Raw genomic sequence first — 27,384 nt, forward strand, 5'->3', positions numbered from 1 at the left:
TAATGCCTTACTTTCAAAGCAAAACATCCCTCTTTTTCTGGCAGACACATTTGTAACTGTCAGTCTGAAAGACCTTCCTAATCTGTATCATTCAACTTGCCAACATTCAAACATGAGATATGTTATGCGAGAAAACTGAAAACCAGAGTCTGGCAGAAATTATTTACTCAAGAAAAATAAAATTCTTGGAGAATCATTCATTCACTGTAAATAAAGCTGGCCTACTTCTGATGTAAATAATTTTCAACAATAAAATTGAAGAAATGCCAAGTTCACATGAGGACTAAAGCAAGTGCAGTCCTTGCTGTGGGTGTCTCTTAACAGAAATGTCTCTGTGTAGCAAAACTTTTTACAGTCCTTAGCATCTACCTGACTGGCAGTGACAATTTGCCTTCCTGAGACAAGAACACATTTCTAATCCAAATTTTACAGGGCCTTTACAGAACATCAGATTGAACAGCCAGGTGCATAAGTGAGTTTTACAATGACTTTAATGGAGAACCACCAGCAAAGACGTTCCTCACTAGGGCAAGTAACGATGTGACTGATGATGTTTATTTTCATTCCAGCCTACTAGCTGCAGGTGGAGGAAATCGAAGGACTGCCAATGTGGTGGCTCATGGTTTTGCCAACCTTTTCATTCTGGACAAGAAAACACTAAACGAAATCTTGAGGCACTACCCTGACTCAGAAAAGCTCCTCATGAAGAAAGCAAAGTATGTCCTAACAACATTTTTTAAGTCATATCATTTAGTTTAAGTAGAATGGACAGTTGTGACTTCTAGACAAATTCCTTTCTTGGAAGAGTAAGAGATGTAAACACATTCGTATTTAGAGGTCAGATTTGACTGGTATTTTATAGTGGAAAGCAGGGGCTTGGCAGGAATCCCAAGGGCTGTGTAAGTGTAGTAAGTAGAATGAAATCCTGAATGTAGGTGCCTTCTGCATCGTACATAAGGTAACAAAACAAACAGAAGATAAGGATACATACCAGGACTCCTTACATAGTCAAGAAAGAAACTGCAGAAGAGATGTCAGTTAAGGAGTAGGTTTTCAAAGGTGCAATAAAACACAATTAATTCTACAAAGATATGCTTCAATGCACCCATAGAACTGTATGCATTTCCAAAACCTTATGCAGCAGTTAGGAATGGATTTAAAGTAAGGCCCGACAAGATGGGAGTACACAGATTAGAGAGCTGTGAATTTTGTTCAAAAGCATAAAATTATGACAAAATTAGTACCTTGCTACCTTGTAAAAGGTCCAAAAACTCAAAACAGTTTGTCATCAGTATACTTCAGCACTCCTATTGTTCTCAACTGTTGCCTTGAATTGCTATCAAAGGTTGGAAGGTTGGTCCCAGACTTGAAATTTCATCAGAGAAGACTAAACATGCACAGGACGGATATTTTGTTTCATGGAAGTGCTAGCAGATGGCTGCATTCAGCATGTTGCAACAGCCCTGGTTGTCAAACAACAGTATCTTGAGAATCATGACGCCCCTGAGGAACAAGGATCCTAGACACGGAATGTGCTTATTGCCCAATTTTCAAAACCAGCATCAAAAGGTAGAAAAGTGGAACAGATCCAGTGCTTGATGGTCCCCAGAACTTATCTTTCCTGACTTTTCTCTAGCTTCTATTTAAACAGTAGTACAACCATCATTACTTGCTATTTGTCTCTCTGCCCCACATTACCTCTTCTGACTACTTGCCCACCCTGGTCATATTTTGCCAATCCATTAAGAATTTCACCAAATAGTCTTTTTCAACTGCAGAGCTTAATCACCCAGCCTTTGTACCTGCACTCCCATTTGAGCTCACAGCCCTCTCTAGATATCAGACTAAATACAGGATATCCTGTTTAATTTTAAAGATATGCAGTACCTGCCCTGTGCTGAAGGCCACGTATTTTGCCCAGCCATCTAGGCATCTACTAATTCTGTCAAAACTAGGCACCAAGAGGAAATGTGTGCACTGCTTTGATAAGGATTGCAGTTATGTTCAGTTTTGGAAAGAAGTTGCCAGTTGCTCTGCCGTGGTAGGTTTACATTAGAGTTCTCTGGGACCATCTGACAACTTTAAAGGGCTCCTGAGTTTATTTCAAAACTCAAAAGATTTATTCAAGCAAGAAATTTGTTCTGTCACCACCTGCCCAATACCCACGTCTTTACATAACAAAGCCATGCAAGTTGCTGAAGTGTACTTTTTTTAATTTATGACAATAAAACTGAAAAAAAAGTAAAAGCTCCACTTCTGAAATTACTCAAGTACTAAAGTACAAGATGTTGGAGAAAATTATAATATTATGGTATTTGCTGTACTACAGACTGCAGGTATAGTCCTTGTTCATAAAGAGCCTTAAGCCTTGCAAGGATAGAAAAGTTGCCTTGAAAACTGTACAGTAATCTAATAGACACTGAAAGTAGGGGAACCCTCTGCTTTTCACTAGTTTCATCTATCTCAGATCTGTCATCTAATCTTTACCCTCGACATTCATTCTCACTTCTTGTCATATGATTGGCAGTAACGTTTATATCTTCAGGGTGTCTTCTTCTACTGAAGAAGACCAAAAATAAGTATCACTGTCTAACCTGACCTATGAGAGATGAGACATGCTGGAATTAAGTTTGGTAAACTATTTCTTCCACAAGTGTCAGCTGGACTCCCAATGGAGCATTAAATGCTCTCTGAATTTGCATCCAGAAGTCCAGGCAAGAGACTGACACCCCAGGTATGGGGCACCCATCCCCCTCCACACCTCTTTTCTCCCTATAAAACTCACATCTGCTTTGTGACACCTTAATTTGCGCCAGCACCTGTTTATTCTCCAGAATATAGATAAGCAACTCCAAATTTGAACAGTTTCCTCCAACTCTACCAGAACATGGGGTAAAACCCTTACCACTTCCAGTTTTGCTCTTATCACTGGACCTGGGAACCAAAAAGAGTTTGGCTGTAAAAGCTGCCAGATTTTCATGCATGAATGTGGCATTTCAGCTTAGCAGGAACTTTGCTCATTTTCACAGCACTGCTTTGTGTCCTCATTCCCCTCCATCTCCAGGGTGCTGCTGAAACAGAAGGGGAAACCTCCTCCAGGACCACCAGTACAACAACCACGAGGCTTGGCCGGTCTCTTCGGGCAGAAACAGGAAACTCCAAAATTGTTTAAAGCAATGCTTGGAGCCAGAGGAAAAGATGGCCTTGCTAAGCTGCTGCAGCTGAAGAGACAACAAGACGCTGAGGTAAAGCCACAGAAAATAGAGTAGAATCTTCCAGGTGCTGAAAGATACTGGGAGGGCTTGGGCAAACAGAGTAGATGAAAGTTTAGCCATACTGCAATCAAAAGCAAAAACTCCCAGTAGCTGAGATATAACCACCTTCCTAATCTCTGTAAACACTGATTCTAAAATTTGGCTCAAATCCTTGTGAACCTGGACTCTATGCAGAGCAGAGAAAAAAAAAGCAAGCAAACAAAAATCCTCAAAGAAAGTAAGGATAAAATAGACCTTACAAGGCCCCAAGGGCATCTGATCTTCTAATTTTATGTAAACAACAGTAAATACAGAAATATCTTAACACAGTAATCTGATCCAGCTGACTCGGGCACATGGTGAACTTTCGAATTCAGTGTCAGATCTCTGGTTGTTACAAATCCTGAAGACAAAATGTAAAGCGTAGCCCACACAGACAAAACTGATTAAATCTCTAATATATTGCACTTATGAGAAAACTGTTATTTTAACTGATAAAAAATAATTCCAACATTATACTATATTCTGAGAAATGTTAATGTTAATAAGAACCTGCTCAGTTCTACATATTTACCCAAAGTTGACAGAATCCTTTTCTTTATAGCTGAACTGGCTGGAGTTTTATTTAAGTTAAATTAAGAACTTAATAATTACAACACTATGATTGGAGTAGAAACATTGCTCAGTTTAATGTTACTTGTGAACTTAATTGCAAATAGGTTTGGCCAAGGAACTGGGGCTGTGGGTAGTATGCCAAGATTTACGTAACACTTTTTCTTTCTCCACCAGTGTAAGTACATAAAGGAAGGCAAGGAAGGCAAGACCTTAATCAGGGTTCTGTGCCCCAAAACGGGCCTGTTTCATCCCGCTATATTAGTAAGAAGCAGATACTATCATTATCCACAAATTTTCCTAGGTTTTACACTGATATTCTAATTCTGAAATTACATTTCTCATTTAGAAACTGATTCTCAAGCATCTAAATAGAAATTTACATATGTTGCATACCATTAATCACAGTGCCATGCTGTGCCTCTCCATGGCATATACAGAATAGAACTACTTCCAGAATTTCTTCTGCAGTATTGGAAAACATTAAACTTCTTGTTTCTAGGAAGTTAAAGCTGAAACAGAGACTAAGCCTAAAGAAGAGGAGAAGATGCCTGAGAAGCCCGCAGCCCCCTCTGCACCCCCTGCTCCAAAGAAAGAGCCAAAGGCAGATGCTAAGCCTGCAGTTATGCAGAGAGGAACCAGTAAGGAGTCTCTGATCATTAGTATGTCACCATCCCCCAGAGCAGGAGAAGGAGAGATCCTTAAAGTCGAAATTAAAGAGACACAAAAGAAATAGATGATGCTTTGGGCTCTGGCCCCATCTATTGTCTTGCTGAATTCAAGCTTCTGAATTCAGGGCTGGTGTGACTTTGCTCTTGGGTACAGAAGATAAAAGTAGAGACTACTCATGAGAAAAATCTACTTCAGCTCCTCTTCTTTCCTTCCTCTCCTGGCACAATGGGACAAATTATTTACATTCTTAACCTTGAGCCTGAAGAGAGAATTGGTGTCCTAGGAATTAAAGCTTAGATTGTATTTCAGGACCACTTGTTTCTTGTTTGATCCATGCTCTCCTTTTTCTCTTCCTCCATCTTGTTTCTGCTTCTTCTCTTCCCTCTCCTGTTTATCCTTGCATTCTTATTTCTGTTCCTGTTGCTCAATTTGCTCTTAACTATTGTATGTACTCTTTGCTATTTTTTCCCTCTGTTTTCACACAGTTATCCTTTTCCTTGCTACTGCCCTCCTGTTGCTGAGGGTCCTTATGTTTTTCTCTAACCTTCTCTCTCCTCCCCTTATACTTCTAATAAGTGACCTAGGTTTGTGACCAGCATGGCTCAGAGCAGGCAGCTGTGGTGCTGTGTGTTGGGATGTTTTAGCTTGGGACAGGGGACAATGTAACAAAACCATTGTCAAAAAATAAAATCACAAAACCTGCAAGAGGGAAGCAGATTGCAGAATTACTGCCAGCCCTCTGAAAGCATAAACATCTGCTCCAGTTGTCTTTGACTCTGGCAAATAAACATGGGAAAGACTTAGATAGTCCACTACACTGGGCTGCTGATCTACACGCTTGATCTTCTCAAGGGGTTGGGTATGCTCTCTGAAGAGTAAGTAGTTGATACAGCTAACAATCGGAAGAACTTTGATATCTAAACTAGCCACTTCAAAAATAAAGGCTATTTTATAAAAAGTAGTATTTACACTTTCTGGCTCTGTGGTGTGTACTTTCAACCAATGCTCCAACTGTTCACCTACATCACAGATCTTTACCGATGGTGCAAAGTGAAACCCATGTCTTTCGGGGATGAGCTATATCATACCTGTGAACTGCAGTAAATCTTTTATAAGTGCCACACCTGAGAGGGATACAGCCCCCTAACACAATGAGCTCCCACACTGTCAACCTTCTGCATCAACTCATCACAGTGCCAGATGCAGTATTAAACAAAAGACTGAAGATACGTCTAAATTTAATTCTCAATTACTTTTTACTCTTCTATGGATTCGCATCTCCACTCTCTCCCCATCCCCTTTCAGACTTCATTGGATGAACAGTTTTGTGAACTAAAAACATTATGCAGAGGCTGAGCCAAGAAATAGTATGGGCAGGCTTCACAGTTTCTCAGCTGACCAGCCAACCAAGGAATGCACCATGACAAAATTAAGCATTTGCTTTGCAGGCTATATATGACTCTGCAGGCTACACATTCTGTACATCTGTACTTTAAAGTCTTTCAACTTCTCTAATCAAAGAAAAGGCTGGCAGCTCAATCAGAATCAGCTGAAAGTTTGCCTGAGTAAAAGCTGGATGACTAAATTCTGTATGTTATTTATTCCACAAATGCAGTATTTGACATGTATATGACAAAAATATATATGACAAAACCCCAAATCTCTTTCGAAAAGAAAGCTCTGCTGCATTAGCAGTGAGACAAACGTTCCACTGCTATGTGGGAACATCTTTATTTGTATATTACTTGTTATTTAATATATAAAATGACATCAAAATGGAGAAAATTTTACGTCACATCATAAAGAATTACCCATCTATTGCACATCCAGGAATGACTCAATGAAATCTCGAAATCAGAAATACTGCAGAACTGTTTTACAAATGATGCCCTCTATAAATAATAACGATCTATGAATTGATTACAATATATAGTTTCACCTTTTTTTTTGAGATTTGTCAAAACATTATGTAAAAGGGAAAAAAAAGAACTCCTCATATTTTAACACTTTTATATTAATGAGTAAGGCTTTCTCTCATTGCAAAAGAACTGATTCCCTTCTGCCTACACAAATGCTACCAGGTAACTTCGAACATTTTCTCTGTGGGTGTATTTAAGTTCATCAGTCCCAAAGTAAGGGCTGAGGCTGCAGCAGTGAGTGCTACACTGCAGTGACAGAGCATCCCATAAATTGCTGCTTTGCTACAGCTCGTAACTGCCCAGGATTGCAGGAAAGCCTGACAGTTCTGTCTGCATGATTACCAGGTTACACAGCTCTCGAGTTCCTTAGACCCAAAATCAGTGCAGAAGATTGTGGCCACACAGAAGTAACATCCCTCTGGTTTTCTCTGACGTCCTACTTTTCTGTTGTTGGAGTATTTTCTCCTTCCCAAAATTTCTCCATTTTTAGGGGCTGGGCAGGGACAAAAAGGTTCCATTAACCCAAGTTGCAATTATTTGTAGTGTTTTTTTGCCAGAAAGAATGACAAGAAAGGTCATGATGTAAGGTGTAATAAATCCTTTCACAAACTAATTCTACCCTGTAGATTCTTGACTGGAGATTCTTGACTTGGAGAAGCCAAGTGAATTACTCTAGTGCACTTAGAAGACAAAATTCCCAGTTATCAAAATTGACTCAGGCTCTGTACAGCATCGTATTCTGCTGCAACACCATGTCTCCAATATCTCTCTTTCCCAGTAAAGTACCTCAGACTTGACTACACTTGAATGTAAAGAAACTGAAGGATGGAATAGGATAATGTATTTGAAAAGTACAAATAACCAAATCTCCATGCCTCTCCAATTAAAATGTAGATGCTGTTCTGAAAAATTTTTTGGAAAACCTGATAATAATTGTATGAAATGGCACGCATGGGACAACTGTAACGTAGCACAGAGCATGAAACAGCGATAGCTAAAACTGTCCAGTTTCAGAATATCTTCTTGCTAAAAGCCAGTATATGATGCTTTATAAAACAAAACACACACTGCAGAGTCATAACCACTAAATGAAAAGGCATTTTTCCTCATATCTGATGATACTTGTTATAAATGTCACCACAGGAATCAGAAAGGCAGCATTTAGCATTACACAGAAAATGCTGAAAAAAAAAGCACAACAAAACAGTATACTGAAATTATCATTTTAATGCATAGGGTATTGCAAATCAATTAACTTCATCAGAACTGAAATACATAGAAAAGTAAAAAAATTCTGGTTATAGGTTAGCTCTCTGCTGTACATATTTATATTACGACCAATAAACGGCGAAAAGCATCCGATGACAAAGACTGCCATACATCACTTTTATCACAAGGTGGTGCCAGTGACCTACAAGCACATTCACTTTACAAAACTGATAGTATTTTATTTTGCTTTGTCATTCTCAAGCTAATAACTCAGTTTTTACACGTAAAAATACATTAAAAATAATAAAAAAAAAAGGCCAACACAGTGACTACCTTTCCCCTTGATGCAATCTGCTGCATTTTTTGGTTCAGAATATTGCTTCAATCTACCTTGGAAGTTTTCAACAGGCATTAGCTGTACATCTCCAAAAGAAGTTATACCTGGAAAATGGCTCTTGCCACTATCAGGTCTGAAACACTTATTTAAATGCACTTCCATGGCAGCTTAGAATTGATAACAGAACTCAGATGCAACATTATATTTTTGGCAGACAGCTCAGAGAAACTTCAGTAGTATCCTGTACTCCTATCAGTAGTACCCATCCACTTCAATTAATCTAGATAAAGCATTAATACTGCATCCAGTTATCTCTGTACGGAGCAGGTAGCTGTGAAACAGTTTACTGTTCCAAAATCATACACTCTCAATTTGCAGCAGTGTGATTTAGGTTTATTACAACAACTTCCTTGATCTTAGTATTTTGTGTTGCATATTTGATATAGCACTTAATTATAATTTATATATAAAATAGTAACAGATTTGCACTACACTGATAAAAAGAGGATTATAGATTTTTTACATAAATACATGAATTACATTTTTTTAAAAAGAGCTTGGCTTAATATGAAACACAATCTCTTCCTTTGTATTCCACTATTGAAAGTATTTAGGACCCCCTTCCACCAAGGAAAATAGAATGGAGATAACATATCCATTCATGATTGATTGATAACTGTCAATTATCTTGTATAAGACAATCTCAATACATATATCTTTCATCTGTCAATGTTAATGTGAATTCAGATTTTTACAGGATTATATGTGTAAAAAAAAAAAAAAAAGAAACAAACAAAACCTACACAAAGCAGCTCCAGCAACTAGAAGTCACATACACTGTGAGCTGGTAAGTCACATACATGATGACCTGGTGCAACCCTGAGTGTCTAAGTGTGCTAAATTTAGCATTAGTCCATTCTGTTCTTACATGAAATCAGTTGGATGTCTAACTCTAAACCACTTCAAATGTGAAACTGCAAAATTAACGTTCAAGATTGGCATTTCAAAGTGATAAATGTGACCTTTACACCCACTTATGTTACATGCAGTGACAGGATCAGAAGAGATCCTCAGCAAGCAGTATGCAACTGGGGGACAAGAAAGCTTCCACTAAGCAAACAACGTGATTTACACTTGGTATAACTGATGAAGAGAAAACTCAAGTCAACAAAATGAACCAGAAATTGTTTGCCCTAGAGAAATGTAGTATGATTATAGGATTAGGGTTTAGAGACTTGACTTTCTTATGTCTTCCTAAAGGGAGGGAAGAGGGAATATTGGCTTTTTTGTAGGCACTTTTCATTAGTAGGCTCATGAAAAGCAGCGTGACTCAAAATGTGACAAAAATAGATATAGGTAGCACTTTGAAGAACTGCCTTTGCCTGAAAATATACAGTCATAAATCAGATAAGAAACTTTTTAAGCAAAAAGTGGATTCCTATTTCACAAAAAGCCTTTTGAAGATCAATAGTCATGACTGTTCTTCGAGGGGGAAAAAACCCAAAAGAAAACCCCTACCAAAATCAAATCCAAAGTTTTCATTTTCCAGTACGCTCCACATTAAAACACATCGTACAGCCCTTACAGTAGTAGCCTCTAAGGTCAATAGTACTCTTTTGAGATGTTTGAGGTTTACCTTGATTCATCCTAGTTACTCCCATACTACTGTAAGAGAAGGCATACTATTAAAGAATATATACTTTAATGACTTCTTCGGTTCATGTTCACATAGTCCTGAATCCCAGGCCAAAGGCACTGAAGTGGCAAACATGAAGCCAGTGTGCAAGGCAGGCCTTTACGCTCTGAGGCACTTGTCTGATCATGAAACTCCCGTGACAAAATTTTGTTATAGACACAGAAGCCTGAAATATTCCAGATTTGTTCAAGCACATGCTTTGGTGAGGATATACTCTCTTTTCCATTTCAGATTGGTTTTATGATCACTGAGAAACTGCAGTACTCAGTGCTGACTCGCACAAAAGTAACTGAACGCTCCCATTGGCCATATTTATCAAACAGGCAGCTCTTCCACTTTCAGCCATTCTCCCTCTTCTCTCTGCATATTCAACCTCTTTTTTCCACTCTTACTTTTCAAAATAAAATGCATCCATGAAAGCACTATCTCTCAAATCAACAGCAAATATTAACACCATTACAATTTTGGCCCTTAAAAGGCACACTTGGCAAAGTGATTTCTAGCTAACAGACATTACCATACAGAGGTGTGTGTACACATACACAGAAGTATCTTGAGAACCAAAGTCTGTAGATACAGCAAGCAAAGCAAGCATAAAGTCTCAGGTCCTCTGCTCAGCCCATTCACTTTGCAGCAGGATTGTTAGGAGGTTGCAGTTTGTAGGTGCTGAAGTAGTTCACCACTTGCTGAGGGACTTCTGCCAGGACACACTGTGCCAGTGCTTCTTTTGGAGACTTATAAAAAAAGAACATCAAGTTTCAGTTTCCACCAACTGTTAACAGAAATGCTAAGACAAGTAATAAGCACCTCCTCTACTCGGCCAATTTAAAGTCTGACATTATACAAAGGACTTTACACAGTGTCCTTGTGTGACAGATGAAAGCTTCTCTAACATCTTTACCGTCTCACTCCTGTTAACAGAAATCAGATGGCTTGTTTCATCAAAGTAACAAGAGCTGAGTGCACAAAAGGCTGCCATGTCTGAAGGTACCTTTTTTCATATGAAATATACAGTGCAGACATCAGATTCCAGTCATGTAAACATATTTCCACTATCTGATTGAGATGACCCTTCAGGGACTTGTCTAAATTATCTGCAATTTTTTCACCAAGTTTCATCCACAGTAACTGTATCTTTATCAAGCAGTTCTTCTGGAGATACTGTTTTTACTGTAAGACTAAGTGTATGGGGGAAAAAAATCCCTTTTTCTAGAAAATGAAAGCATTTGAATATATAATTTTATACTGAATATGGACGCTAGTTAATCTTCACCCAAGTGCATTATTTGGTAAGCATATTCTATATTGATTTTGCTCTCCTTCTTTCAGTTTGCCTTGAGTTGCTCTGAGATTAAACAATGAACTTGTATCAAAAGTAAAAACAAAACACAAAGGCAAAATAAGATGTATTAACAGGGTTAGTATTAGGACACAAAACAAAATTAGAACATATTACTATGGAAATAAAATTACTGATCTTCCCCATCCTGAGGAAATTTTGGTGTTTTTTATTTTAATCAACAGTTTCAAACCATATGACATTTAAAAGTAGTCCTCAGTTAGCCTTCACCTATTTTAATGGCTTTTAGAGATATTAAAGGGGACCCCTGGTGGTCTAGTGGTTAGGATGTGGCGCTCTCACCGCCGTGGCCCAGGTTCGATTCCTGGTCAGGGATACTGCCCCGGGCAGATGGAGCTCGTCAGCCCTGTATGGTCATCCATCTATGAGAAGGTCACTCTAAACAAACCTACGTCCTGAGGACCTCACTGCCATTGTCCAAGCTCGCTTGGCCCCGGCAGATGAACCTTAGGATTAAAGGGTGGGCTCGGTTCAGCGCACGCTGTGTCTCACCTAAAAAATCCATTGCGCAAGCTGGAAAGGTAAAAGACCTTTCCCAAAATCTTCGTTCGTGAAGACTGGCCATATATATATACAGAAATTAAAAAATATCAGGAGTCCATTCTTCTACCACTTTTTTTTTTGCATATTTGCTTCAATGAAAATGAAAAGTATCACCACTACTGATTATGACCTCCCTGATTCAGCCTTGAATTTTAACACTGCACTAAAATGTGAGACTAAGACACATTCACAAATGGGCATCCACTAGAAAAAAAAAATTACCATAAGAACAAAACAATAGTAAGTTCTTTCTCCCAAATTAAAAATACATCCATTTGCTTAATCAAGTCTTTTTAAACACAAACCAGCTCACCTAATGGAAATTCTACAGATGTTGAAGTCTTCTGTTCTTTGGGGTTTTTTTACCATTTGATAAAGACTTATTTCAGAGTTTATCTTGGAGACACTACAAAAGCTTAGGACTATATGTAGGATATCCTAGCAAACTCAGGTACCTCTATAATATTTAGTAAGTATAACATTAAGATTACTTACATTTTGGAACTTCCTGAACGGCACAAACTGAACAATGTCTCTGACAGCTGGTTCTCCTGATGAGGACCTAAGAACTCCATTGTCACCATCAAGAAACTCCATAGCATCGAAGTCTGCTCCTCCAACACCAACAATGATAATGGACATGGGCAATTTTGAAGCATTAACTATGGCAGTTCGAGTTTGATCAAGGTCTGTTATCACACCATCCGTTATGATCAGAAGTATGAAGTATTGCTGTCAAATCAATAAACAACGTGTTATGGTAAAGAAATAGCAAACATCTAGGCATGTACACTTAGAAAAATGCACATACAGACTACATACTGTTGTTACTTCGAGCATGTTCAATGCGCTCACTGAATTTTACAATCAAACATCTAAGTTGTAGTCAGGCTTCATCTGTACAGTCTGAAGAAATTTTTAAGGATAACATAATCAGTCTTTTAAAAGAAGTCATTTTTAAAAAGAAGTCATCTTTAAACAGTCATCTCCCAAAAACCCAACAGTATCACCCTTCTCCTCTTCAAAATCCCCAGACCTCTTTTCCAATTATTTCTCCTGAGACAGAAGGCAGTTAATTGAGGTTTCGGACAGATAACACCTACAAAACTTGTTTCCTCTCTGGTGTATCAATACCTTTATGAAACGCTATCCTTGACTTCATTATAGCATCCTGAAAATACTAAACCACACCTTTTTGTGCTGAAAAAACATCATGGCAATTTTCAAATTCTTTCAATCACATTTTCTAGCCGCTTTACGAAGTTAACTACCAAGGCATCTGTATGAAACTGAAATGGTTAATGGCTTAAACACTGTCATGATCACCCAAAGACACTTGTCCACTGTAGAAAACTGCAAAGAACAGCTGCTCATCTACAAAAGCCCACTCCTCCCTGAATATGCCTACTAATTTGGACAGTGAAAGGACCTAAAGCTTTATAGTACAGTTAATTATCTGTGTTGGTACATGGGTGTCAGGAGCTATATCATCCATTTCTTTACTGCCTTAGTTAATTCTCTCTTTCAGCTATCTGATGTGAAACAAGATCTAGTTGATTTTTCTCAGCTGAGATTAAATCACTCTTTTGTGTGTAAAGGCTTAAATTAGACTTTAACACCCGTATAGTACTGCAAGAACTTTGAATAGAAAGTACCATAAAGGTATTGTGTATTTTTAAGTTGATATTTCAATTCTGAATAGTTAATTTAGTTAATTTATGAGAGGGCTATTGTGTACAATCTGCAAAAAACCAGTAGCTTTCATCTTGTTTTAAGGGTAACAAACACTAATTCACAAGGCAAATGACCAGCTGTTGAAACAAGATTAAAGGAGAAAAATAGAAGGGAAATAAAAAAGTAAGAAAAAATACACATGGTATGATAAAGAACTTACAGATGCTGTTTGCTGCTGTGTAGCTGCAGCAGCAAATCTTGCCACATGATTTATAATTGGAGAAAAATTTGTTGGTCCATATAACTTCACTTGAGGAAGACAAGCCCGATATGCATCAACAATGCCTTGGATCCCTAGAGAACAGAAATGGATCATATTATTTTTTTCATATTAGAATTAGGACATTTTGAAGCACTCAATCTACCTAAAGATGTATAAATTACTTAATTGAAGAGATAACGCAAAGATTTAAAACTAACTATGATGAAAAAAAAAAATGATTCATGAACAATGGAGACTTTCTGCTTAACCAATGCTTAAGGACCACGTATATAATATGAATGGCTTTATGTAAACGGAAAGGCCAAATACTGTATGCTGAAGTGCGTGTAACTGAATTACAACAGTTCTCTTCGCCCGGCAGCTTGTGGTAGTTAGTAGTGTGACCAGAGACACCACACTGAACAGGCACTAGCAGCATCACACTCAAACCAGAAAACTCCACACCAGCAGTGAAATACAGTAGCTTGACAACACGAGAGAACTGTTCCCAGCCCTGTGCCCCAGCTGTTTAAAACACTGCTTTTCACAAATCATTACAGAAGACAGATGCAATGCTATTTCCTATAACTAGGAAATTGTTCATACAATTGTTTCCTGTTACATGATTAAACTAATTATGTAATTAGAACTGCATGCTTCGGTTCACTTTTTCAAGAGTTTTTATCCCTTCACCTTAGCCATTTCATTCTCTAGGTCTGATGTTACTTTCTCAGACTTACCACTACAGAATGGGTTTGAAGGATTAAAATTGATTGGGAACTCATGAGACACCTGTCAATACACAAAAGACATAGTCAGGACCGTATATACGGTCTCCTCCTGAAGTAAGTTCTTTCAGCTGTCTTAGGTAGTGCATTTACATATTCCATTACCTGAAATGAAGGAGGAATTTGTGCACCAAACCCAAAGGCTGGGAACATCTTATCTCTAAAAAAGCAATTTTAAAGAAAATTAAGTCAGTGCCTTCCTTTAAAAGCTGCCATAGTTCAGTAAGTTTCACTAACAGTGCTGCTTTTCATCACTAAAAATGCTCTTTATTAAGAGGCAAAATTAAAAATGGAAGTTCCCCCTTGTAATTGTTTCTAGGGCTAAAACTAGTTTTTAGCACCAAATTAGCAAGAATGAAATCACTTATTTAAATCAATGCTGCTCTTTACATCACAGACGAAAAGCCTTGCTTGTCTGCTGTAAACACAAGTTTATGCTTGTGATTATATGATTGTGCAGTGATTATTATTTTTAGCTCTATATTTTAGCTCAACAGTTTCATTCCAATATATCTGTAGGCACCTTCAACACTGGTTTAAAAAACTACCATAAAAATCTACACATACCTAAAAAAAAAGAACAAAAAAGACCTAAATAAAAATTTAACACTTACGCATCATAATCTTGAATGACCATTCCTACAGACCAAATGGCTGTTAGGTATTCATTAACTCCATTAGGGCTGAGGTAATGCAGAGAGTCCGGAGAGCGAGGGTCTCCATTGGAGCCTGTAAAATCTATCCCCACCTGTCAAATGCAATATTTAAGTCTGATTGCTGTTAGACCTAAAATTATTTTTCATGCCTCTGGCAAAGCCAAAGTGAAAATCATGGAACAGTTGAAAACAGTACTTAGGAGGACATCTACAAATCTAACAGGCACAACACTTAGATTCAACTTTCTTGAATATTTACACTCTTAAAACAATGCCACTACAAAACCAGCAAAAGCTCTGCATCTCTTTGGAAGTGCTGAAACAACTTTCATCTGAATCACAGAATCAAAAAAGGGTTGGGTTGGAAGGGACCGAAAAGATCATCTAGTTCCAATCTGCCTGCCATGGGCAGGAACAGCTTTCACTAGACCAGGTTGCTCAGACTCCCATTCAACTTGCCCTTGAACACTTCCAGGGATGGGGCATTTAGAACTTCTCTGGGCAACCTGTCAGGTTTTCACTGTGTTTACTTTCAGTTACTATTCACAGCAGCTCTTCAAAAGCTGTTAAATTAATTTCATTCTGTATCTTGCTACATACATCTTTCCTCTCAGAAGTACAACTAGTCAGGCACCACAGAAGCCTAGAGTTTCTCTAACTTGAATGGGTCTTCTCTGCTTTGGTGATGAGGCTTATTACTAGGGTGAAGACATCTTACTGTTATTTGTGCTGCATTTGGTTCACAAATTACATAACTTAAGGGTACTAACCCATATGATGACCTCTGTATGTTGCTTTCAAAGAACTGTAAATTTCTCCTTGGTCTCTATCCACACAGCTTAGCTAGTTCCTAACAAACATAGCTACAAGTACTTTGTGCCACATGTAAAGAAAATATTTCTCTCTAAACACAGTAGATGCACTCTGGCAAATGAAGAGCACAGGCAATCAATTCTGTACGCCAGTCTATTCCAAAACCCAAAAGCTACTTCATATAAATGACTTAACTTACTGTGAAATTCAGCTGACACCCCCCCATGATGTAATCAAGGAATGTGCATTCTACAATGATCTAAAAATAGAAGAGAGAAATTTTGTTTTTTTCAATGGGAAAAAAACAGCAAGTATTATTGCAGCAACTTCTGAGGTTCTAGATTTGTTATCTTTACCATGAAAAGCACTAGTTTTACTCTATAGCTATCCTACCCACCTCCTGCAATGAGGATATCGGCAGCACGTGCCAGCATTCACTCAGTGCATCAGAATCAAGCCTTTTACAAAATTACAGGCAGATAAAAAGCTGCTCCAAAAAGACTTTCATTTATAAAACAACATATGACAGAGTTACACAATTTTAATTCACCATAAAACAGTGAGTTGGGAAATGCAGAGGTTAAGGAATGACCATACAAACTGGTAAGTGACCTTTGCCATAGAAATGGCATCTTCAAGACAAAGTGCGTGACATGGGAAAACATGTGATTCAGCTGTCAATTTGTCTCCTTGTATGAATCAGTCCCTTAAATACTTACTGTGTCTGGAATTGACAGACATTTTAAAGTTTCTTACAGTTTGAAGGTGAAGAGATATTAGATGAGAGTTGTTATGCTTTAAAAAACAGTCATACCAGAATATATTACTGACCTCACAATGCTTAACGCTAACAATGCCAGAGTTTTTATAGTTTTTTTTCTTCTGTCTTTTCTTTTCATTGATGCACTCAAATTCAACCTGCACAAATGCAAATAAATACAACAAAGGCGCTATAATATCATTTATGCAACAAATTTAATAATCCTTTATTCTAGGACTGGTACTTTGGGCTTATGTTAAAAATGCAGTTCATTTCACAATCAAGTAAAATTAAACCCAGCCTGCCCAATATCAGCAAGAGAAAAAAAAAATCATTATCAGGACAGAAATCCTCTCTTACCCAAAAGGTTAGTAATATGTTTGTTTGGACAAAGAAATTCTGTACTATTTTCTCTCTGAGGATTCTGCTAACAATTTTCTACTTGGTAAAGACATGGCAAATCAAGCAAAGCATCCCTGTTTCCAGCAGCTGCGGTAGTAACATATGAAATAAGAGTTATATGTTTAAGTTTTCCAAAATCAGTTGTCGAGGCTTCATCAACTAAACCAATATCTTAACAATAGACAGCTAGCCAGGTTAAGCAGCTCCTGCCATCATAAAATCATGATGGCACAACGCAGCACGTCTGGTTCATGAACAGTCTGAAGCAGTATTCTAGACATGCCTTCTGGCTCACTGACAGGAACAGGTTCTGCTGCTTGGCTTAAGTTAATTTTTTACAAAGAGAATTTGCAATTGGTTTCCAGTGAAAAATGCACTAACAAGGTCAAGACTCGAGAAGTCTACATGCCTCTGCTTACCCTCTTTTTTTAGACATTTCACCACCAGCATCACTTCTATATGATGGAAATTGTCTTTCAAGGACTTCCTTTTGTACTATGTCATTTGGTGAGGTACTCACTAGTAACAGATACACAGCAGCATTGAGAATCCTCCAATTACATTTTATAATCCTCCAACCAGAGGTTGCTAACAGGATGCGTGGGGAAAAGATACACCTTACAGGAAGAGGAATAAAACCCCACACTAAAACCAGCAATTCTCCAAATAATTAAAAGCTTCCCATCCCTTTCAGGCATACAAGATCAGTTTTTTCAGCAACTGAGGATACAGTCACATCTATGCTTGCCTCAAGTAAACTTGAAGAAAGTTGTGCCAAATCTCCCACAGTGCAACTGATGTCAGAATTCTGGGAGTAAACAAAGATCACACTTGGGGTATATAAAGTCAAGTTCTAATGTGCATTAGAAATATTTTACAGACAACAAATTAATCAGATCACACAGGATTAGAGTAGGTATGGCCACAGTTCTTATCAAAACAACTTTCTTAAGTCATTTCCAAAAACAGCACAGGCACAGATCATAACTTAAAATACCTCTTATTTAAATTCAAAAGAGATTGCACCTATTATGGTATTAGGGGTGCAATAAAAAATCGATATTTGTATTCTCAAGGAGCCTTTACACAACACACTTCACGCTGCACAGGAAAGTGTGAAGCTATCACAGCTTGAAAACAAGTACGTGCTTTTATGTTAAGGTGGTTATGCTAACTTTTGTCTTCTGCATGTAAACCCTGCCTATTAAAAGGTTTGCAAATTGTTATAGTCTGTAGGATCAGGAAAAGCAATATTACTTTAAGAAGAGCCACCTAGACTAACACATTCAGTTGCATTTTTGTGCAGTGGCATAAATACTGTTTTTTTTTTCATATTCATCAATGCATGCATGATAACTGATAAGTGCCACACTTTTAAAATAAAGGACTCAGTAAAACCTGAAAATAACAGTACAAGCTTTGGCCTTTTAACAGTACTTAAATTTGTGCTGCATTCTGTCTTTTGACAATCTAACTTTTTTTTATCTCTCTATTTTTATGATTAGTGAAATTTGTGTTGATGGTTGGGTATTTAGCTATGTAATACTAAAAACTGTAACCAAGATATTAATCCTAGAAAAATCGATGTATAATGTAAATGATGATTTGGCCTCAACTACAATAGCAGTAGTAGCCTAACACAACTTCAACACCTGCAAGTCAGATGACATAAGTTTTGCTCCAAAATGACTAAAACATCTTATCAAGAACACACAGGCAGCTTAGACTATGTAAGACTTACAGGTGAGGACCGAGATGCTTCCTTCAGTTTTGACATTGTCGTTTGAAAACTTCCTATGAGATCATGAGACCCATCATTATCATAGTCATAGCACTCAACCTAGAATGAAGCAATAGTGTTAGTAACAGATATGGCCCTACAAAACCAATAAACACCGCAAGGGCAAACCTGAACATCCAAAATATTCCTATATTTCTTATATTACCGAGTTTTTCCTCACATTGAAGTCTTAGAACTGCACAGAGTTGCATTTAAAAAGCACAGATGAAGACTGAGTAAAAGCCAATATACTCAGTTTCGGAGAGTGATGGGGTGTTGGGAAGAGTAGAAAAACAACATAGTGTTTTTTTACACTTATCATGCATCTGAGCATCCAGCTAAAAAATTAGTAAATCAGTTATTTAGCAATCATGAGAGTTTTAGTAACACTTTTACACTACTTTACTAATCCACAAAATAACCCAGAATTTATAAGCATATGAAGGTTCAGCCCTAAATCTAGAAATAATATTTGACTTTTTTTTTAAGATTAGCAAATTGAAACAGTGGATCTGTTAAAACTATGATCCCCATTTCATGGATTTGAATATCAACTAAAAATCTCCTTTCCTGTGTTAAGAGTTTAATGCTAAGCTTTACTATTCAATCAATGCATCTTTTAACAGCCCAATCTACCAAAGAAAGCAGAAGAAATGAAAAGCAGACTTTTTTCCTCTTTAAGAATGTGATCCAACTGCATTTCTATATAAGAAGCTGGTTATTTATCCATAAAAGCACATGCTAATTCCACCCACTTCTGACATTTTATTTCAGTTCAGCAACACAGACATGCTAGTTAGTCATAGAAAAAGTATTAAAATAACTTAATAATGATGATAAATAATAACAATAATAAATCAAGAGTCAAAGTAGGAATCCCACATTATTTGGAATCTAAACAAACTTCAAGAAAAATTATCAAAAATATGTACGGCTTAAACCAAACAGCTATTTTCATGTCCATGTTCCAAGACTGAAAATATTGTACCTTATATTTAAGAAACAATTTAACCGATTACTTGAACATTTCGGTTAGAAATAAAAAAGTAAAACAAACAACTTCAACATACCCTTGACCTTCTGAAAGAAATTAAGTTTCTGAAAACAAACGGTAACGTTGAAGTACAAAACATGATGTGTAGACTGGGAGCTCTACTGCACGGACCATGCCTGTTGCAGTTTGCACTACTCCTACAACATTTTGAATGCACTAATAAATAAATACATGCACATGCACTGAACAGCAACTTCAATCTCATAAAAACAGCTACACAACCAACACACTAATTAATGTTCATAGCAGATGCTATGTAAATTCTTCTGAATGCCATAAATTATGTCCATCAAATATTCAGTCAGGTGCTTCAGAATCTGAAATTTGAAACTGAAGACATTTCCTGAGCCAATAGTTAGGACACCTGTTAGCACAATTAGTAGAGTTATTTCTTTTTTGTTTCAAGGACGTCAAAGTTTGTTTTGCTTGACATATTTGACCCACCTAAGCCAATTTTTAACACTTATTCCAGACAAGAGAGAAACTTTTTTTCCATGTATGTTGCCCTGGACACACAATAGTGCTATGGAACCACATGATAAAATTGCACATATATATATTTTTCCCAGGAGAACTAGGCATGCTTGCTCCACATGAAAGGCTCACATTTTCAACACACAAAACCTTCACTGAGTGCAAACACACTCACATGGAACATAAAAATGAATCCAGAAGATAAAGAATTACCTTGGTTTGTGCATTGCTGGGGATACACAAACTAAGACATTAAAGAGGTGAAAAGCCACTCATGGAAAAATTGCAGGTTTTACTTACTATGACAAACAGCCCATTACGCATGCAACTGTGTGCATATAAAAGTGTTAGAAGTACTGTTTAATCCTTCAATAACATTATAATACAATTCTGCATTTTAATGTTTGAAGTTATAGCTCCTGAATTTCTAAGTCAAGGCATAATTCTACTGCCTGTCTGCAAGTCCACTATTCCAAGTCAAGTCTATTTCCTCCAGACATAAACCTACACTTCTGAGGTAAAATTAGACAAAATAGACTTTATTAAAATGATGGCAGAGCTGAGAATAACTCTTTATAGATACATTTAGATCAATGGTCTATACTTCTAGTATGGCTGCTTACTGAAAAAAGAGAAATATATTTACAGTATACAGAGATTTAAGAGCTGTCACAGCTATTTCGTGGAAAAGGGAAGCGGAAATGAATGAGTGAGAAAACATAGAAGACGTAAGGGAAGCAGGTTCTGGGCTTGTAAAGTTGCTCATTAGTCTCCCCTATAAACATGTATTTAAATCCATCTAGGAGCTTGTAACACCCAGATCCCCATGGCTGCTAAGCATTTTCCAGGACTGACTCAAGTCATATGACTAACATCTGTCACATGCAAATCATGCTCTCAGTTTTCCTTCCCAGAGGAAGAACAGCAAGTATAGTGATTTGTTTCATTTGGGTTTTTTGTTTTCTTTTTCAAGTACTAAAATATCAGATTTCTAACATAAAGAGCTTAAATGGCATTTTGATTGGTTATTTAGCTTCAATTCCACCCCTAAAGGGGATTTCTGAAGAAAAACAGTCAAAAGCTAAACACAATTTATTCAAGATAAAATGTAAAGATACAAAGCACTAAAGACCAGCACTGGTAGAACTATCACTTCACAGGTTTGGTTCATTTTCTGACAGAAAGTCCAGTTTCATATGAGGAAAAAAAATTGCTAAAACTGGTATTCACAAATTATATCTGGTCCACATCTGTTATATCTGGTATATTAGGCAGTAAGTATATTAAGAATTTCATTAGCGTTACCTGTTGCACCAGTAACAAAGTATTACAAGATCCATTACATATAATAAAGCATATACTAGCCTTTACCATGCATCTTTCACTATACAATATCTTAACACCACCAATATTGGTTGATGGAATGCTAGAACTGTACAACGAAAATAAGAAACTGAATCAGACGTTTCAAAGATACTTGTGTTCAACTGGTTTCCCAGACTTTCAAAGACCAACTTCTACCAGATAATGCATCACAAATGCACATAGTTTGCTTTTTTCCCCCCTAAAACATGCATGCGTATCTGTGACTTTCAAATAAGAAACCTAATACTTTCAATTAAACTTGAAACAAAAAGAAGCAATATCTAGAATAACGTATTTTCCCTTTATTATATATTCTCATTTTTAATGCATTAATTTATACACACATTTAATACACATTACCTTGATTGACTTATCCATGTCACTGTAACATAAAGAATTGAGAGAGATTTTAAAGGGCCTCCAAACAGGATTCAGGTTATTTTTAATGACCTGTTAAAAAAAAAAAAAAAGGTCAGAACAACACTGTTCACAAGACTGGAAAGTAGTCATCATAACGGGTCATACCTTCATGCCATGATTTTTGTATGCAAAAAGGCAGTTTACTAATGCTGCTGTCAATGCACTCTGAATCCTAGTATATAGTATATGAACAAACTACTCTTAACATGCAATACTATCATTCAAAAAGAGATGGTCTTTTTCAGCTCTGTATTTTTCTAGACTTCACTGTCAACTACTACATCCTTCAGATACTACACTGTAAAAAAATAAATTTATCTTTAAATAAATAAATATTGGTTGTTTTCTTTTAATAAACACAGATATATACATATACACACACATATAAAGGCATGAGTTACCAAAAAAAGTGTGGAAAAATATTACACTGGAATTTCTGAATACATCAGTGCTCTGGAGGTTGCAATTCACTTACTATTTATTCTGAAATGCCATTTATGGAAATATTTCCTCAAGAAATTCATGGTAAAGTAGAAACATGTGCATGAGGATAAAAGGCCTCTCAAGCTGAATGCTAAATAAGTGTTATTTACAAATACTGAAGGATCTTCAAAATGTATCACCTGGTAAGTATCTGTAAATATACCCAATACACCAAATAATGATCTTATAAAGAACCAGAAACTACACACAACATGCACTACTTGATTAATAATACCTAACAATAGTAATACTTCCGACACTGTAGGAGTGCTGAGAAAGAAATTTCCCTCTTGAAAATAATAAAAATAGTAGTTAGTACCAAAAAGAGGTTTTTTAAATCTATAACATAAAGAACTAACCCACTAGGCTAGAACAACAAATTCTAGATTTATTACTGAAATTGGTGACTGAAATTCTCATGGAAAAGACACAGCTTAAACAGAAGAACCACCTCATGAGAGAAACTACTTTTAGAAGTCTGACACAAAAAGGATTTATACTTCCTCAATATTCATGCTTCAAAATGAATATGGTCATCACTTCCAATGTACTTCGGTTGTGATTAGGCCCTGAGCTTCCCCTACAGTCTGATATTTTGAACCTGCTCTTACCCTGTCAGTTGCTGTCACTGGACCACTATACGTCCTCCTGGGTGAAGGGCTGCTGCCGCTCAAGCACATTTTTCCTCACCCAGCATTCTCCCTGGCTTGCCCTTGCTATGCAAGCATTCAGCACAATTACTTTCATTAGTAAACTGTACAGCCAGGTGACACTGGTATGAATGCCTAAGCCCTACCCCAGCACTGGGCAGAATGGAGACAAATATCCCTGTGTGAGTATGCAGTACCTTTTCAAAACACTTGTTTTCTCCTAGATTGCAGAAAGTTAAATAACAAAAACCGAAGTATTTTCCCTTCAAATAGGATGGCATAAATCAAAATCAGAATAATGAGAATAAGATAGATTTCTCATTCTATGAGAAAAAAAAAAATCAGTGAAAGAGCTCATGCAGTTTCTAACAGGTCAACTCCCAGGCCATTCACTTATTTATGTAAGGCACTGTATCTTTAGTGCTGTAACACACTGGAAATCAAATAACTTTAGTTTCTTGGTTGTTAACTGAAAATATCCTACCTCTGTTCTGTGAACCATCACCCAGCTTCCATCTCCAGTCTGCTTGTGGAATTCCAGATAAGGATCTGACTTTCCAAAAAAATCCTGTATTTAAAGAACACGCAATTATCTCAGAATAGCCCGTAGCATGAATACCATTAAATGCTAGTTAAAACACATTTAGGTAAATAAAAAGTAAATTCAGGGAATAAAAGCTTTAGATGAAGAAATACAAGTCTGATTATATTACCACTTGAGAAAAAGAGAAAGAAAATGGGGCACGTCCTTCAATTTAGGATAAAAGTGTCCACATACCAAATACTTGTGAGCTGTTATAGCTGTTATAATGGCCCATCTTCGCGAACGAAGATTTGGGGAAAGGTCTTTTACCTTTCCAGCCTGCGCAATGGATTTTTTTAGGTGAGACACAGCGTGCGCTGAACTGAGCCCACCCTTTAATCCTAAGGTTCATCTGCCGGGGCCAAGCAAGCTTGGACAATGGCAGTGAGGTCCTCAGGACGTAGGTTTGTTTAGAGTGTCCTTCTCATAGATGGATGGCCTCACAGGGCTAACGGGTTCCATCTGCCCGGGAGGGACTGGGAATTGAACCTGGGTCGCAGCGGTGAGAGTCCCGCATGCTAACCACTAGGCCACCAGGGGTCCCTACCAAATACTTGACAGTTCAATTAAAAGAATACTTATAACTATTACAATGGATACATAAGAAATTAAGGATTTCATCCAGTTCAAAAGAAGTATAATCAAATCAAAAGGCAAAAATAAAAACATTTTTTCAATTTTCTTTTTAATTTTGCTTTATAAGTCTTCCTAAATACAGGAATTTTAGCCAGCCCCAATATATTTCATGCAACAAATTTATACACCAAGTACACTCTTTACCATTTATTTCAGTGACGTAACAGGTAATCATTTATATAGCTATTCAAACCAATGGATATACCAAAACTCCCTTATATTTATGAATAAACGGGAGCATGTTGTTCATGGACTATCCCTGCAACGCACTTTTCTTACTCAGAAATTCATTATAATTAATTTCAAAACAGTCAATGAAATTACTCTGTAGCAATCTTTCTTCAATTTTGCTTTTAGCCTAAGAAATATCTTAATGGATTTTATTATTTAAGCAAAAATGAGAATGAATACTTATATGATTCCTGCTTTGACAAGATTCTGATTTTACTACTTTATCAAAGAAACAGCAATCATTTAAATACCTTATTGTCCAGTTTCCTTGCTTCTACTTCCAATATAACCACCCTGTTATCTTTCACTTCTTCTGCTGTAATCTAGATAGGTAAACCAGATACTTATTTTTCATTGAGGAACTACACAGTTTTATCATATTCACAACATTCCTATAACAGGTCCATTAAAAAAATAATGTTTTCTCACAAATGAAGCATAAAAAAATGGGAGAGAAAGAGGAACAATTTCATTTGCTATTGGGATTCCATGCCATCTATTTACCGTAGATGATGGCACTGACAAAGACATTCCCCAAATAGTAGCACAGCAGATGCCCTTATTATTTTGATGTATGCAATGGGACTTATAATAGAGAAGGTGGGCTGCTACTGGATGACAAAGATATATTAGTGGAGAGGAAAAAAAATGCTTGACAGTATTTTTTACAGAACTATAGAATAGACACATTGTGTCAAAGCCACTAATCAACTAACCAAAAAACAAATACAAAAACATTTAAGGATAAACTCTGAAGAGATTTATTTCCTTAATTGTCTTACCATAATGCTTCCTCTTCCAGCAGGTTTGCCATTTTTAAGTACTAACGGTTTTGTTAGAGTCCTGCTAGAAACTATCTGCCAAGACAAAATTTCAGTATCAAGTATCACTAATGCAATTTAATAGATTTTCAAAGGAATGAAATGAGGTAGTGAGGTATTTTCATTTTAAGAATTTTTCCTTTATCATGAAGATGGAAGCATTGCATTTACTTCCCATAATCTTCTACAAATAAACAGGCAATAGCTGACACACTTCAAAATTTTAAAATACATGTGCAGATGAACATATGCAGAGCTTCGGGAGTAATATGAAATTAAATGTTTTCTGGGAACATGATACACATACATGGACAAAGATAACATCCTAAGTTCCAATTTCAAATTGTTCTTAAGGTTTTTATACATACCCTTCAAACACATTCAAGGCATATCTCATAAATGGCTTCAGCAAACAGATTTGTAAACACAATGTCTGTCACGCAAACAAACAACAACCTCCACCCTGCACTCTTTCTCACAGATTTTATTTTACTCTATTCAGGTAATTCTTCCTCAGAAGTATGTCTACTCATTCTACAGGTTCTTCTTCACCTTAAGAATGATTAATTTTAAATGATACTGAATTTCATTTCACAATTCCTCCATCTTCATAATGCACTTAAAATAAAAATATTTTAGACACAGGGCAGGAAAAATCCCAAGACAACTCTCCTGAGAGGTGCCTTTGAAGAATCTATTCAAAAGAACAAGTTAAAAAGAAGCTGCCCAATTGTGATAGAACCAATAGAAGAATATGGCTGGCAAATTGGAGTAAAATCTGCAGCTGGCAGAACTAGGATCACTGCTTGCACTGAGTGCAAAGCAGACTATAAGGATAATATGGCCCTTGTGAACACTCATATGTTCTTCTACATCAATTCTCTTTTTATGGACATAAAAAAAAAAATTGAGTATTAGAGTAAGTAAACAGCAATTACTACTTTGTGCTCATTGACAGTCCACTTACTTTCAGACAGCAATCTAACAATTCCCATCCTAGAATACATTTCAGGGCATCATTTCAAGACCTTTTGCAAATAAAATGTATATTCACTGAACTGAGGCTTGAAAAAATAAGTTAAGGGAATCCTATTCAACTTAAGAGTACTTCAACTACACAAGAACATAGTGATAAATTTAAGGTAAAAGTTGCTAATGATTTTCAATAACTCATATTTTCTCAATTCTAAGGCAAATCATCCCCATACTTACTTGTCCCAGGGTACATTCAAATTCTCCTAAGAAGTCATCATCACTCAGATCAAAGGTTTTGTTGTCAATGTCATATATTCCAAACTTAAGTTTCTGAACAATCTCAAAATAATAATCAATTACAAATTTCTTGGCAAACTTGGGGTTCAAGGAATTCTTAATTCTTTCTGTGCGATCAACCTGCAATTAGAAAGATACCACTTTTTCCAGGATTTCATAAACTAAACAAGCATGCAAATCAAATAGCATTTTATTAAAGGTGTTCAAAAGTTCTTAATATAAAGTACAAAGCCATATCTTCCTACAAACCTTTCATCAAATATAGAATATATTACAAAATATTATATTTTATATACACATTATATTACAAAAAACACTGCTGTAAGTAAGGGATACCTGAGAACCTGTTTTTCATCACTTTCTCCCTGCAGGAATACCTATTCCTGCATAGGGAAGACCGACATAGAATCGTATATTGTCAAATCCAGCATGAGACCCTAGTTTTGGAGTACCATATTTACTAAAGCCCACTTAAGCACTTAGAAAGCTTCTTCTGTTGGGCCACACATGGCTGGGGGAATGGTGCTAAAAATCATACAGGTGTAAGTATTTAATAGAAAACAATCATTAGTGTGCTGCCTGTATAACTATTAGAGACATAATCTAATGAAAAGTATTCAGAGGCGCTGGTGTAAAATTAAAATATTTAAATGAAATC

General features: G+C 36.7%; 2 protein-coding genes across 5 annotated transcripts in view; one reads left to right on the forward strand and one right to left on the reverse strand.

The window, feature by feature from the left end:
• CNGB3 (cyclic nucleotide gated channel beta 3) overlaps positions 1 to 5,112 on the forward strand; it is a 33,335-nt gene extending 28,223 nt beyond the window's left edge. Inside the window, exons 15-17 of the mRNA XM_027674286.1 lie at positions 570 to 716; positions 3,065 to 3,245; positions 4,369 to 5,112. Coding sequence (XP_027530087.1) covers positions 570 to 716; positions 3,065 to 3,245; positions 4,369 to 4,602 — 562 coding nt within the window. The 3' untranslated portion in view covers positions 4,603 to 5,112. The remainder of the gene's footprint in view (positions 1 to 569; positions 717 to 3,064; positions 3,246 to 4,368) is intronic.
• A 2,554-nt stretch (positions 5,113 to 7,666) lies between these two features.
• Positions 7,667 to 27,384, reverse strand: part of CPNE3 (copine 3) — a 47,824-nt gene continuing 28,106 nt past the window's right edge. For all 4 annotated transcript variants that reach the window (XM_027683155.1, XM_027682996.1, XM_027683065.1 and 1 more), the window contains exons 4-17: positions 26,667 to 26,846; positions 25,416 to 25,490; positions 24,885 to 24,956; positions 23,668 to 23,751; positions 21,991 to 22,080; positions 18,699 to 18,797; positions 16,627 to 16,713; positions 15,995 to 16,054; positions 14,941 to 15,074; positions 14,432 to 14,486; positions 14,279 to 14,330; positions 13,497 to 13,630; positions 12,098 to 12,334; positions 7,667 to 10,433 (exon numbers count right to left, since the gene is read on the reverse strand). In XM_027683155.1, coding sequence (XP_027538956.1) covers positions 10,323 to 10,433; positions 12,098 to 12,334; positions 13,497 to 13,630; positions 14,279 to 14,330; positions 14,432 to 14,486; positions 14,941 to 15,074; positions 15,995 to 16,054; positions 16,627 to 16,713; positions 18,699 to 18,797; positions 21,991 to 22,080; positions 23,668 to 23,751; positions 24,885 to 24,956; positions 25,416 to 25,490; positions 26,667 to 26,846 — 1,470 coding nt within the window. In that variant the 3' untranslated portion in view covers positions 7,667 to 10,322. The remainder of the gene's footprint in view (positions 10,434 to 12,097; positions 12,335 to 13,496; positions 13,631 to 14,278; positions 14,331 to 14,431; positions 14,487 to 14,940; positions 15,075 to 15,994; positions 16,055 to 16,626; positions 16,714 to 18,698; positions 18,798 to 21,990; positions 22,081 to 23,667; positions 23,752 to 24,884; positions 24,957 to 25,415; positions 25,491 to 26,666; positions 26,847 to 27,384) is intronic.

This window comes from Neopelma chrysocephalum, unplaced genomic scaffold (genome assembly GCF_003984885.1).
Source record: "Neopelma chrysocephalum unplaced genomic scaffold, ASM398488v2 Primary Assembly neopelma1_22, whole genome shotgun sequence".
Classification (NCBI taxonomy): Eukaryota; Metazoa; Chordata; class Aves; order Passeriformes; family Pipridae; genus Neopelma; species Neopelma chrysocephalum.